The 14,957-nt window shown below is 37.7% G+C and overlaps 1 protein-coding gene across 1 annotated transcript; it reads right to left on the reverse strand.

The window, feature by feature from the left end:
• Positions 1-2,519: 2,519 nt before the first annotated feature.
• On the reverse strand, positions 2,520-13,356 carry LOC149816152 (putative fucosyltransferase-like protein). The gene is made up of 7 exons (XM_089987288.1): positions 12,857-13,356; positions 11,622-11,788; positions 10,098-10,339; positions 6,031-6,135; positions 5,006-5,162; positions 3,552-3,782; positions 2,520-3,101 (listed from the first exon to the last, which is right to left on the reverse strand). Exons 1-7 carry the CDS (start codon positions 13,205-13,207, stop codon positions 2,849-2,851), a joined length of 1,506 nt encoding a protein of 501 aa, XP_089843414.1. The 5' UTR covers positions 13,208-13,356; the 3' UTR covers positions 2,520-2,848.
• Positions 13,357-14,957: the final 1,601 nt, after the last annotated feature.

The following is a 14,957-nucleotide window of genomic DNA, read 5'->3' on the forward strand; positions in this document are numbered from 1 at the left end:
TTAGATAGGAATTTCTGCTCAATCTTGGCCTTCTATTTGAAAAAGCAACGTTGATGATTCAGTTTTAGAATCATACCCATCCTGAACCAAGTAGACCAACCGACTTCGGTTTACCATAGTCCTGATCTGTTTGATCTGCATTTAGCATGATGGGTGATGATCCAAGGCGTCCCTATATGCAACATCATAGCTCTTCATTTCTTCGCGATTTAATACCTGCTTGTGAAATATGAATTTATAAGGAAATGAGTAGAACCATGAAAGAGTTGTCTCATACAGGTCCCATGAGACTTTGCCGAACTTCAGACCAGGGAACGCCTTCATAACTGGTGATCTTATACCAACTGGGGCCCTGACCGTCTGGTAAGAGCAGTTTGTGCAAGTTACCATGTGATGGAAAGTTGCAAGTTAGAACCCCATCAGTATATGGTGAAATTCCACTAGAGGGGGGTGAATAGTGAAATACGATAAAGATCGATAAAATAAAATATTTAGGCAATAAGACACAACACATAAAACACAGAATTTAAACTGGTTCGGTCAGTACCCAGACCTACATCCAGTCCCCAAGCAAACCACTTGAGCTTTCCACTATAACATCCGAGTCACCGGATAAATAGTACAACACCCTCTTCCTCAGAGGTCTTCTTCTCTCAACAGAGAAGGACAACACCCTCTTTCACAGAGGTCTTCTTCTCTCAACAGAGAAGGGCAACACCCTCTTTCACAGAGGTCTACTTCTTTCAACAAAGAAGGAATACAATGAATAACAGAGTTACAATATTTCCTATAGAACCTTCAGAATGATATGAATGCACGAATGAAGGATTCTCAAAATGTTCTGTTTGTCACTCAGAGGATGCTCTTTGTCAAAGAGCTGGACTTGACTTTTTCTCTTTTCTTTCTTTTCTTTTTCTCTTTCTTTTTCAAGGCTCTCTTTTCAAATATCGAATAGGAATTTTTCTCGTTGTAAGCTCACACGTCTATTCCATTCCATTGTCTGAATAGTTTATTTGAGTGTGTTTATATAGCTTTTAAAAAGTAGTCGTTACATTTTGGAATTGTAACTTTTTGAAATGTGAAATGTTATGTCATTTCAAAAATATCTTTTAGAGAAATTCTAGAATGCCTTTTTCCATAAAAGTAAAATAGAGGGTACACTAGTCGTTGTAATATTTTAGGTAATACATATTTTATGTAAAAAGTCTATTTCTTACAATAGTACATTGAACGTTGGGTTGTAGTTTTGTCTTTATTCTAATTAATGATTTGAGGTACATTAGTACTTCTTTGCTTTAAATGAGTGTAAATACAATGAGTGCTTTGAGATATTTATTTGTACATAGTCATGTCAAGTGTTTTCTTTATGTTGTGTTTTTCAAAGTCTTCAGAGAGAATGAGGACCAAAAGAAGGTCGACATTCTTTGAGAAGGATATTAACAAGGATTTGTTACAGGAGGTATTTAATGCTTTGTAAAGAGAATGATGACTTCAAGTAAGTCGACATTCTATGGTTTTGAAAAAAGGTAACTAGAGTCCTTTCAAAAACATATTTTATTTGTTTTTCTTTTGTGTAGCCGATTTATGTTTTTGTCTTCTTCTTATATTAGAAACATTTCTTTAAAGAAGGTAACTAGAGTCTTTTCAAAAACATATTATATTTGTTTTTCTTTTGTGTAGCCGATTTATGTTTTTGTCTTCTTCTTATATAAAAACATTTCTTTAAAGAAGGTAACTAGAGTCTTTTCAAAAACATATTATATTTGTTTTCTCTATGTAGCCGATTTTATGTTTTTGTCTTTTTCCTACATTTCTTTTTTCATGTTGTCTTGTATATAGTGTAAGGTACAATTATTACATGACAAAATATCTTTTTCATAAAAGGTTGTAAGAAGGTACAATTATTGGTTTTCAAAAAGGAACTTTTTGAAACTATCATATACTTTTATGATATAGTATTTATGAATGAGTATGTAATATGCAATATGCAAGTTCCTGAAGGTTTTGTTACATATGACTCTAAAGAAGAAAAAAGTCTTCATCTTGAGGTAGCTGATCTCTTTATTTGAACTTTATGAATGCATGACTCATCAAGCTTTTTCTTCAAGGAGTATGATTGCACCATAGTTGTACTTGAACAGAAAGTCTCCATCCTTATTGGGTGAGATATCCTTGCATCAAATACTCGTTAGATTTATGGCAAAACATATTCAATCATAATATAACATTTTTCAAGAGGACATATTATCATATCATATAAAATCAAATACGACAGTGTATCATATTATGTGACATCAAAACAGAGTTTCTCAAAATATGGGTGGTTGCATAACTGCCTGGTAGTTTGAACAGGCCTCTGGCTTGTTTGAGTTGGCTTAATGCTATTTGTAAATGGGAGGGGCCCTAATTCCCCAGATCTGTTATGGGAAAAAGAAAGAGTTTAAGTTCACTGGCCAATACCATCTTTTAAAACAAGCATGACCAAGGAAATCTCATCAAAGCGATCCACAGCCAAACACTGTCAAGTCACACGTTGTACAGTTTTGATATAAAATATGGCAGACAAAAAAATCCACAGAAGTTTGTGAATCAACAAATACATGGTGCTGAGGCACAAAGAAAGTGTTCGGCCAGAGAAACTCAGCTACGCAAACTTCTAAACCGGTGAAGCATAATACAAAAGTATGTCCTATCGATCTTAGGCAGAGTGCCGAAAAATGGCACAAGCTTCTCAGGCATATGGAAGCATATACATTAAAATGAAGAATAAGCTTTGTAAGGACAGGAATGCAATGCCCTATTGAAATTCCATTTAAATGTGGAAGAAAATAGTTAGGAAGTTGGAACATCAAACAAAAATGGCTTCAAGCTTTGCACATGGATGGCTCTTCACAAACTGCTGGAAATCTGCATCCCCATTGAATCTGAATGTATACAATGCCTGACGTTGTGTCAAACCAACCGGATATATCTTGTAAACTTTATAATTGTTTCCTCTTAAGACTTCTGGTCGCTCTTCCTTCCATATGGGTATGTGATCCTCTGACTTGAATTTTGTGAAGACAGCAGACTCCAATGCTTGTAATGTCAGATTTGATGACCTGGTCATGAACACGACAGTAACATGATCAGATGCGCAGAATTTTAGCAAAATATGCAGCCTTGGTTCACCATCAAGCACAACAGATTAGGAGTTACGATGTAGTGACTCAAAGTCTATATGCAAATCAGGCCAATTCACGCCAGTATGTATTGTTCAGTCTTAAGAATATTTAGGACGAAGTCATGAGATTTGATCCATGACTCCAATTGAGTCAGATGAATATTCTTCATGTTTATCAAGCTCATTAGAATTTAGAAACCATGCACTATTGAGTTCAATAGCAACTTAATCCAATTAACTCCAGACTCCAAAATCCAAAAGTTCTGAGCTTTTAAAACTGAGAGCTGTGCATCTCTCTCTCTCTCTCTCTCTCTCTCTCTCTCTCTCTCTCTGTGAGTGTTCACGCCCTGTTGTGCGTGTGTCCAAGTGTTCAGTTTAATATTAGTACCTTAAGAAGATGGATCTCATCTCAAATCTTCCTCTTTCTCTCACGAACAGATGGTAGACTGCCTCTCCCCTTCGGATGCACTTGCATGGACGTTTCTGGAACCTGGGATTTGATTTTTGTTCTTTATCCTGGACTTGTGTTGCCAGAAAAATACATAGCCTACAGGATGAATGAACTGCAGCCATATCCACAAGGGCCTTGAAAGAATCAGATGGGCCTTCAAACTTCCACCTACACCATGAAGCAATCATCTAGGGAAGAAGATAAGAAGAAAAGGATCACGTTGCATGCAAGAAAATGTGCATATTTGTCTCCCTCTTAATTCTACAGAGACGAAAATTCTTTTGCCATACCTCCACTCTTTTTCAGATAAACCAGATGCACAAAGATAAAGAGCAGTACACCTTTAACACGCACCATTGCTTCTAAACATGGACTGAAATTAGAGAGAGATTAACCTATATCAGTGATAACTAGTTCCACTGATGTTCACCATTTTTGAGTCTACTAGCTTATCGCTTTTCAGCTAGTGGTAAAACAAACACATGAAGCATGTTATACATAAAACCCATTTGAGGATATAGGCAGCCAAGTTCATTTTATATATACATATATGTATATATATATAGAGAGAGAGAAGGGAGTAGCTGCCTACACCAATGTTGTCAATATCGGTATCGGTCCTGTATCGTTTGGCCAACGATTCAGGTGAATCGGCCGATACGATACTCAAGTGAATCGTTCTGAATCGACCAAAAATTAATTAAAAAATATTACGTAATCAGAACGTGACACGTGTTACTTAAATCTATTAAAATATTATTAAAAAATAATTTTAAATTTTTTCCATTTATTAAAAAACAGCCGATTCAAGGGTGAAGCATATTGATTTTCTGCCAATACGATACGTATCAGCTGATAAAGGCTGATAGGCACCGATACTGACAGCATGGACCTACACCATTGGGTGCCTACGGCACCCTAAGCATGCGCGATGGATGACACACGTTTTATTTTTTTGCGAAATCGACCTTTAGCGGCAGTCCACAGATAGCGCCCACCACTAAAAGCGTGTTTTAACACGGGCGTTGTGGGTTTTTCACCATCCTCTATATATATACAGTAGGTATTTTTGACTGCCCAAATATTTAGTCCATATGTTTGTATGTTCTCTTCTTTTTCTATACAGTTTGTGAATATCTTCATCCACTTGAAAACTAGCTTGTTTTGCTTGCAAAACCCAATGGCTGCTACTCAATACCACCTATTGCTTGCTATTCCCCTTATGTTGTTGTTGAGATCAGGTAGCTCTTAAGGCACCAATTCTGAATCACTTGGTTTTGGTGTATGTGTGCATGCTCACACGTGTGTGTGCATGATGAGAATCTTATCTTCATGCCAAATTTTTTATTAATTCTTAATACTGCAGACAGAAATTTTTTTTCTCCTTTTACCTGAGTGACTCGTTGTATGCATGAGGGTTTGCTGCAAGGTATTGCATGGTCTTAGCAATTGACCGGACATCATCAACTGTTTTGATATGAAGAATTGAACCAGGACAAGGGGCATAGTCGAGAATATTGGGCGCACCAATGACTACTGGGATAGTGCCTGCATTTTGTCAGAAACAGATACATCATAAAAAGAGAGAACTTTTAATGCAGATGTTTCCATAAAGAACTATGAAGAAACCACCACGAACAATACTACCTAAATTTTATATAAATTGCTACACTAAAAGGGCTCAGGATAACCTGTAGACTAGCAGATACTGTTCTGCAGGATTCTGGCTTGATCAGATAGCAGAAAACAAACATCTATACACGCATGCACATCGGCATACATACATAACACATGAATGTATGTATTGATGTAGATACACAAGGATGTACTTGTGTATGTGTATCATTATATCATAATATCATTGACAAAAGTAACACCAGCAGCCCCAAAGGGGTTTGGCATAGTGAGATGGGGCCTAGGACGCTAGGCAGGCGGTCTAGGTTCAAATCCCATGGACATCAACCTTGCGCAAGCCGAAGCGTGGAAACTCCCTGGGGCGAAGGGGTAAGCCCACGGAGTTTTACACTGCCAGGACAGTGACTATAAGTACGACAGGTAGAGCCAGTGCGGCTAGGTCTCTGATCCTAGGGGCAGTTTCTCCGTGTAAATATAAAAAAAAGAAGTAACAACAGCCACAATATGTGTTTCTGGATGCTTCTACATGTTTATACATGCAATTCCCTTTCTGGCAAGCAAAAACATAAATTTATTAAGTTGGTAGGATGGGTTCACATGTGAATGTGGCATTATAAAACATGAAAGATTTTATGTGCCTTAACCATGACAAAGCCCAAGAAACATGAGCTTAAACAAGACAAACTGAAAAGATAATAAATGCAGGTGGGAACTGCCATAGGAATCTGAAGTAATTTTGACATGAATAAAGAAAACCATAACATGACCATGATTGACTAACCAGCAACAAGAGACTGAAAAAATTTCTCCGTAACGTAATCCTCCTCATTGGAATTCTCAAAAGCCAAGCTGAACTTGTACTTCTTTAAGGTCTCAACTTTGTCCACTGTCCAGACACAAGAGGGATTGCAAAGATCAGAACCAGTTAACACATTATGACAGAGTTTCGTTCTGTACAAAGCACGCACAATTAAAAACTTGCTGACAATATCATAATTATTTGAAATTAGATCATATCTCCAAATAAAAGTAAGAGGTAAAATCAATTTATTTATTTTCAAGTCCATATTTGCAAGAAAAACCATAAAAACTAATCTATGACTAGCAAAGAATGACTGCTGCAAGAACTCTTAAGGTACTGGTACTGTAGAACAAGTTGTAAACTTATTGCTGTAACAAGGGTATGATGGTATAACCATGGCAACGAAAATGGATAAAGGCACTTGAGACATTATACAGAAGAAAACCCTCTTGATTGCACTATCAAAGCTCCTATATCAGAGTTACCAAAATTGGAAGCTGCAGATTGCAGGTCTTCAACTCCATGTGTCCAAGGACCCAGTAGAGTAGAACCAGTTGAAAAATAGGGCTACATTATAAGTTTGAAATTTTGAAATTCTGGGTCATGGTCACAAGTTGCAGCTGAAAGTAGAAAACCCAGTAATTACCACCCTTACTATTTAGAAATATGTAAACAAAGGTTTATTAGGACTAAATACTCAATATATTCCTTCCCTAAAGTCAATATTAATCCCATAAATTAAGGCATTCTCATTTATTTGCAACTGCAAAGTTTCTTGTTTTGAAATAATATATACTCTGCTAGTTCAGAAACATCCAACCATAGAGTATGGAAACCTACATTAACTTGAAAAGTCTTCAGTTCACTATCTTAAGCAATCCTTCTTCGGGCACAATATTTGGTATGTCACTCAATGAATGGCCATACAACATGGAGAACCATACTGATGACCCTAGAGAAAGTTGACAAATGTGATTAAGGGTGGGTGAGACCGTGAGAGACACAAGAATAGAAGCTATAGCTTTGTAGACTATCATTAAGAATAATAATTGTTTCAGAGAAAAACCTTCCCCTTTAGGAGATGATGAACTTTACTATCTTGACAATTTATTGTCAATTTGTCATCTGTCATTTATTGAAAGTTACATAGAGAGCAGTGAAATAACCATTTTCAAAAACTTAAGACATTCAATATCCTCTACGAAAGAAAAAAATAAAAGCACACATGTTAATCCTTTGCCCCTTATCTTTTACTTTTGCACTACTACTCTTGCTTTCTATACAAACCAGCGAGCTTTTCACCCTTTTAAGCCCTCTAAATCTGTATATTGCAGGATTTTCAGACACCACCATGTATTCCTCCTCCTAGGCAAAATAAGAAGAGATACTGATTATTTATGGAGAGTTGGAACTCCAGATTGAAGCTGAGGCCGCCAACAGGAGGAACATAAGATGTTAGATTTGGTGGTTTTTTCGTAAATCAAATTACACTACTTGCTACAAGAGGAGCTTTCAGTTTGTTCTGCTTATTCAAGTAAAAGTCATTAAATATATTCATTAGTGATAATAGAGAAGTTATAAAATAACAGAATACCAAATATCTGGTTAATCTGAGATAGGGGAGTGATCAACATATTGCTCAAGAGAATAACTATAGTTTTCATGAAGGTAAACAGAATAGTATACCTACAGAAGTATTGGTGCCCTGTGTCAAGCTTCAAGGAAAAAATGGATGAAAAAAGCTAATGACATACTTGATATCTAGTGGTAGCTTCAATACTTCAACACTATTCAGTGTGTGTCAGCAAATCCTGTCTCTCATTTATGAAATATCAGTGTGCACTTCAATGGATAGATTAAAAACAATCCTCTTCTAGGAACCATAGATGCTGCAGGTGAAGCACAAAACTTTAAAATTAGAGACGTGAAAATTGATGGAAGCAACCAGCTAGAGCAGTCTAGTTGACAAATAGGTCTCTTGGTGACGGAAAAACTTGAAAATTTGGACATGATAATCACACATGATAACCCCTGATCTAAAGGTCTCTGGTTACGACAGTGTTATTAAAAATGCGCCTCAAGGCGCAAAAAGCGTGCCTCACCTCAAGGCGAGGGCCTTTGTGCCTTGAAGCGCAAATGCCCTAAGCTCATACGCTTTGAGGCGTACGCCTCGAGGCGTACACGCCTCAAATTTTTAGTCAAATGGGGGTCAAAGACCCCATTTGACCAAAAATTATGGTTAAATATTAGGGGCCCCGACCCTTATTAGGGTCGGGGGCCCTCATTCTGTCAGCCTCGTCTCTCACTCACTCTCTCCCACCTCTCGCTCGTCTCGGTCTCTCACTCACTCTCTCCAACTTCTCGCTCGTCTCCCACATCTCTACAAAGCCCCCATTTATTGTTATTTCTCGACAGATACAAGAGAGAAAGAAAAGAAAGAATTTATACAAGGCAAGGGCGACAACCCTAAACCTAAACAAATCAGGTCTGATCCATAAGAAATCGGGTCTCAAACATAAGCCCAAAAAAAAAAATCCGGGGGGTGCTGCCCCCCTTCCTGCAAGGGAAAAAACTCTGAATCAGGCTCCACAACTCATCAGGTACTGGTACTTCAATGGGCATGGGTCAGACCAGTTTTGGATTTGACCAATCAAACCCAATCCATTACCTATTTTGATCCATTTTAAGGTGCATAAAGGGTTGTTTTTATTCATTATTGTATGGTGCTTGATACACACAAACACACGTGCATGTATACCTATTTTTTCTCAAACAAAAAAAATACACACATGTGCACATACACACACATAGCTGTGTCGTACCCCTATACCCCATACTTTTGTAAATTTTGATGTTGTACCCTATGTGCCCACACCTGCATCCATACCCATAGCTGTACCTATGTGACAGTTTATAGATTCAACAAGATTTCATTAGAAAAAAGTGAACAAGAAGCTCTTTGCAGCTTGAATCAACCTTTATCTATTATTTCATATTAATAGATGAATTCTGGCCCTTATGTTGACAAGCTACTTTTAGTGAATGCTAGTGGCAAAAAGTTAACACATTACATTTGAATAATAAAGTTACCCAATTTTTTAATTGTTTGATATTAAGTTTTTTTATTGAATATTCTTATATGTTAGCGTATATCTGTGCTTTACTCTCATTTTGAAGAGTTTTGGACAAATATATTAACGTTTGGTCGTTAATGCTAACATGCATTTTCTGATTATGACATGATGTTGTTAATGCTAATATGCATTTCGTTGTTAATTTTTTATTGAATGAATGCTCATATTTTATTTCTTAGATACTTACTTAGATCAACTTGTTGCATTAATGTTACTTTTACATGTTAATCTCATATCCTGTCAATATTTATTTGAGATTTTTTATTTCTTGTTGGTTGTTGCTTCATCAATAAAGCATTATTTATTTATTTATAATTTTAGATATTTTTTAGAGTTTTTTTTTAAGTTTTCAAAAAAACATTTTTTGAGGCTTACGCTTTACACCTCGCCTCAAATTTTGGTGGAGCGCCTCGCTACGGCTCAACACTTTTCACAACACTGGGTTACAATATCAGCACATACCTCATCTAGCTCTATGAGGATGGCAGTGCTGACAGCAGCACTTTTATAGGCGCCAAGACTAGCTCAGTGAAAAGTATGGGATTACAACAATTTGCTTATGAGTCATGTTAAGCAAGGGGCGAATGCGCATTATGCATTACACAGAAAATTTTGCTGGTTTTAACAAATCAATCTACATAAGGCAATAAATGCTACAGGTAGAGCTCAAAGCAGGTAATCTCTGACAGAGCATGTAGAATAGATGTTTTAACTAGTAAGGCTGTTAACCTAACATCAAATGAACCATTTGTACTCTATACATGATATGTTTCAATCCTGCAATTTAAATTGCAGACTCCATAATGTGGAAAAAACTAAAGAACCAAGCATTATCATGCCCCTCAAACTTCACAAAAAATGTGCGGCTAACCAATAACATCTATGAAGAAATCAAGAGTCTTCTTCACACACCGTTACCATCCCGATTTCGATGGCATCCACCATAAGAGTCTATCTCAATGTTGGACTTTTCAAGCATGTTCAAGGCCTCCAAACGAAAATTACGAGCTCCACAATTGGATATAAAGGCAGCTGCAAGGGCCTTCTCTGTCTTTGGTTGTACAGGTGCCATAATATCATACTCAGCCCATGAAAAATAGCCAACAGGAACATCTGATGAGAGGCTAGTTGTCATTACAAGACTGAACCCCTTCCTATGGCATGCAAAAAAATCTGTCATCACATGTAAAAACATGTCTATAAAGAGTGCAGAATCACAGTACAATGAAGTGGTTTGGCCATATAACGTGGAAGGCCCAAGGGGCATGCATTTAGTCGACAATAGCTATAAGTCACAGAAAGAATGGCAACTCCTATTAAGTGAAACCAGAATAAATTATTGAACATTGTCTCTTGGAGTTGATGAAAAAAATAGTGAACTTTTCAATTTTCATTCCTCACTGTTTATGTCACCCTAATCACAGACATGTACATGAGTCAGGCACATATAGTTATAACCTTCTGGTCTGTAGTTGTTATGAATTATTATAAATTTTAATAGATTGACTATTGAATCATTAAAGAATTTAAAAAAAAAAAACTTAAAACCTAAAATGGAAACTACTGCATGAAATAAGTCAAAGCCAAAGTGTGAATCCTAGTTGACCTGAATGCACATACATTCAGATAATTTCATGCCATGTCACACAGACACTCCATTTTTCCCTCCATACGTGTGTCCCCGTGTCGACACGCATCGACACCTGGACACGTCATTTTACTCTCCGTACATACAAGTTTGTTTTCAATTTATAATTTATAATTATATTTTCAGTTTATAACTTTATATTTTCAGTATATAATATATATTTTAGATATAGCATATATATTTAGATTATATTCAGTTTATTTTGAATTTATTTTGTACTTATGTGATATTTAATATATATATATGTATATATATATATAGCCGTGTCCCTGTACCCATGTTTTTTTGAATTGCCGTGTCGTACCTGTACCCAGGTGACAGATTTCACGTGATCACTTAAAAAACCATGAAGATCCATGATTCCATATGCAGTGAAATTGTATACTTGGTCAAATAACTAATATTTAAATATGACAATTAATAACTAAGATGAAAACTGGTATAACTAATTAAACATGCATTATATTTTTCAAATAAGACAACACCAACACTAGTATAAAATACAAAATGAGTGAACTCTGTTTGAACAAGATCTTCTCGGCTTATCAGTAGATTCACAAAAAGAAAAAAAAAGAGAAAACATGCCTGACTTAAGAGATTGTAGTGAAGTCAACCAGTGAACAACAGAAATAAGCAGAACCAAAAATTTTAAGTCCAAATTTTATATAAGACATCGATAACCATTCCCCCTATTGGTTACAAAATAACCCAGTATGAATCAGTCCATTTATGTAGTCTTATTTTCAAGATGCAGCAAATGATAGTTAATTCATATTTTGCTTACCCACCGTCTCGCATGGTCAATCTTGTTATCCCAATAATAGTGTGAAGATTCCATAGACCGAAGGATACTGGAAGTAGCTAAGCCATGATGCATGCCAAAGGCAGCATCAGGTTTCTTGTCTGGTTTCTGGTTATGTTCAAAAGTGCATTCAATAGAACATGACTTATAATCCTGGAAAAAAATTAAAAAAGAATTATCAATATGGCTTCATATCTATGACAGGAAATTGATGTAAATAATACAACAGCTATATGTGGATTGAACAATTTCCATTTAAGACCATGCCTGCACGTGTGAGAAAGTGTGCCAACATAAAAAGGATTTAGCACATGCAGTTTACCAAGGTCTATAAAGGTGAGATGACAAGGGAGACAGTCGGGTCTATGTGATGTATTGCCTATTCCTTAATAGTTAATATGGCTCCTCATTGGAGAACTACAGGAGGATCCTCTGTGAAGAGGATAGGATTAGTAAATTGTCGCTACAAGACATGATGCAATTGGACTTGGATAGCTAAAGAGTTCCCGCATTATGAAAGTCTGCAGGATAAAAAACACTTCAATTCAAATGCTCTTAGGAGTTGTTTGGATGCACCCACTTCTCCAGAAAAGTGAAACAAACTGGGGAAAACGTATTGTGCTTGAACCACTTTTCTGGATAAGTGGGTGCAATCTAAACACCCCTTAAACAGTGTATATCAGACGTCCTTAAGCCAAAAATCCGCACTGATAAAAGTAAGGTCCTACGGAGAATAAAATCATGAACAAGGAAACTAGCCATTCAACAAGAGAACTCAAGAGATACCTATCAAGCACAGTTAATATTCATATACTTGTCTACGCCCCCCTAAAAAAAGACAAATGCTAAACTTCAGTACTTTAACCAAAACAAGTTAGAACAGTGGAACTAAAAAGAACTACAATACTAGTAGTAAACAGGGAACTTTATATTGGCTTTTCATCACAATCATAAATGAGAAAATCCTACCGTTTACCCAATTGAGTAAACAAATGAACGAGTACCATAGGTTCCCATGATCCTCTTTTGTGAACATTCGCACAAAAAACCACAGCAACGCAATTGCAATCTCAGTATCAACAAAGTACAAGCATCTTCTCACAAGGAGGCAACCGTCCCACTATCAAGTTCCTTAAACATTTAAACTAGAACCCAACAATCACACACCAAAATAAGAAGAAAACAAAATGACAAATCAAGGAAAAAATAAAAGAACCTAACCTTCTCACCTCCCGAAATCCAAATTGGGTCATCCTTAAAATCCCTCGAGTAGGCGACCGCGTCCTCTCTTTCCAACCACTCCTCGCACGTCTCTGAGCTCAATTCATCAATACCCATAAGCAAGAGAGAAGAAGAAGAAGAAGAAGAAGAAGAAGATGAGGAGGAGGAATGGGAAGAGTAAGAGTAGAAGGATTCGGTCCAAGTATAGACCATGGCCGCATTTTTGGCCATATCGAGACGACCCAGAAACGAAATCTCTGCCAAGACGACGACGACAACCAGAAGGGGCATGAGGATGGCCTTCAGCCCCCTGGGTTCCGATGGTGGTGTCGCTCGGAGGGGATTAGCCATGTTCTCCCTCCCACCTATCCTCCAGATTGAATCAAAATAGAGAGGAAAGAGGAGAAAGAGAGAGAAGACGATGATGGTGAAGACCAGAGAGCATCCTTGGTCTCACGATCTTCTGGAGTTTGGTGGGATCGTAACTCTCTCTCTCTCTGCCGTTTATTGGTTTACTTTTAAAGAGCTTACCATCGACTCGGGCGATTCACTGCAGTTCTGAGTCGTGGGCTTCTTGGTAGGACTCGGAGTAAACCCTTTTTTCACACGTTAAGCAACCTTGACCTGGAGTGCACGACTTGACGGTGATGTCACATGGATACGAATGTGGACACGGAGAAGTGTTCAAAAGTGGGGGATGGCAGTGGAGCGAAGAAAAAATGGTGACCCACTTCACTCCTTTGGACCGGGGACAGTGGACATTAAACTGGAATGGAAGTGGGGATGAAGTTTAAAATCTAAACCGGTGCGGGGATGAACTTATATTTTCCACCGCCCCACTCTATCCGATTAGTAAAATAACTAAAATATCTTTAGGGATGACAATGGATCGAAGAAAAAATGAGTCTGCCTGGCCTGCCCCATTTGGACAAAGGATGAAGGAAAATCAAAACCTGTGTAGAAATGAAAGCAGGGATGAAGGGCAAAATTTTGAGACGGACCGAGAGTGGAGACCTTGTCCCTCGCCTCTGCCCCCAACCACTCCCATCCCTATTCTAAAGACAAATATCTGATTTTTACCAAAGGTAAGACGTGACATGTATTTTTTGGTAAATAATATTTAAAAATAACTTTATCCTCTGTCTATAATAAATACATTCAAATTATTTTAAATAGTTGGAGTGTTTAACGTGTGGTCGTGTCGTGTCCTTGAGAATAATGTATCATGTCCGTGTGTCATGTCATTGTGAATAGTGTGTCATGTCCTTTAAACAACCCATAATAGAGTGTTCTTGTAGCACAGCCAAGTGTTGAATGCAGAAGTGCATATCGAGTAGGGGTGGCAAAATCTGATGCGACCCTCCCAACCCGCTTCTTAGCCGGGTTCGGGTTTGGTTTAAACGGGTTCGGGTTCAGCTTAAACGGGTTAACTCGCCTAACCCGTTTATTAAACGGGTCAGGTTCGTGTTAGGGGTATGCCAACCCGCCAACCCATTTAATAGACGGGTTAGGCGGATGAGTCAACCTGTTTACCCGAACCCGACCTGCCAACCCGTTTACCCGAACCTGACCCGCCAACCCACCCGCTAACCCACCAACCCGTTTACCCGACCCGATCCATTTATTAAACGGGTTAACCATGCCGGGTTACCCATTTAATAAATGGGTCGGGTTCGTGTTTGCCACAGCTGACCCGTTTAATAAACGGGTTGGGTTCATGTTGAGGTATGCTGACCTGCCAACCCGACCCGCCAACCCGACCCGATTGCCACCCCTAATATCGAGTCAGGGGATAACAACTAGGGATGCAAAAAGGGTTGAATCCAAACCGGATATCCAAACTGACCGAAGGTGTTTCTGTCGGATGCCGTTCTTTAACTAGTATCTGTTCATAAATTGGATCTAATATGAAACAAAATGATCAGATCGAATTCAGAACCAGTACAGGATCCACAATAAGATCCAATAGAATACGAATAATTAACATTCGGCCATAATCGGATAATTGTTTTCAGAACTGGTTTATGAGTGATTGGATACGGATAACTAATTTTGTAACGCAAAAAACAGCAGACATCAGAATTTGAATAGGCAAAACTCT

Source organism: Nuphar pumila, chromosome 14, assembly GCF_984573655.1.
Source record: "Nuphar pumila chromosome 14, dmNupPumi1.hap1.1, whole genome shotgun sequence".
NCBI classification, from domain to species: Eukaryota; Viridiplantae; Streptophyta; class Magnoliopsida; order Nymphaeales; family Nymphaeaceae; genus Nuphar; species Nuphar pumila.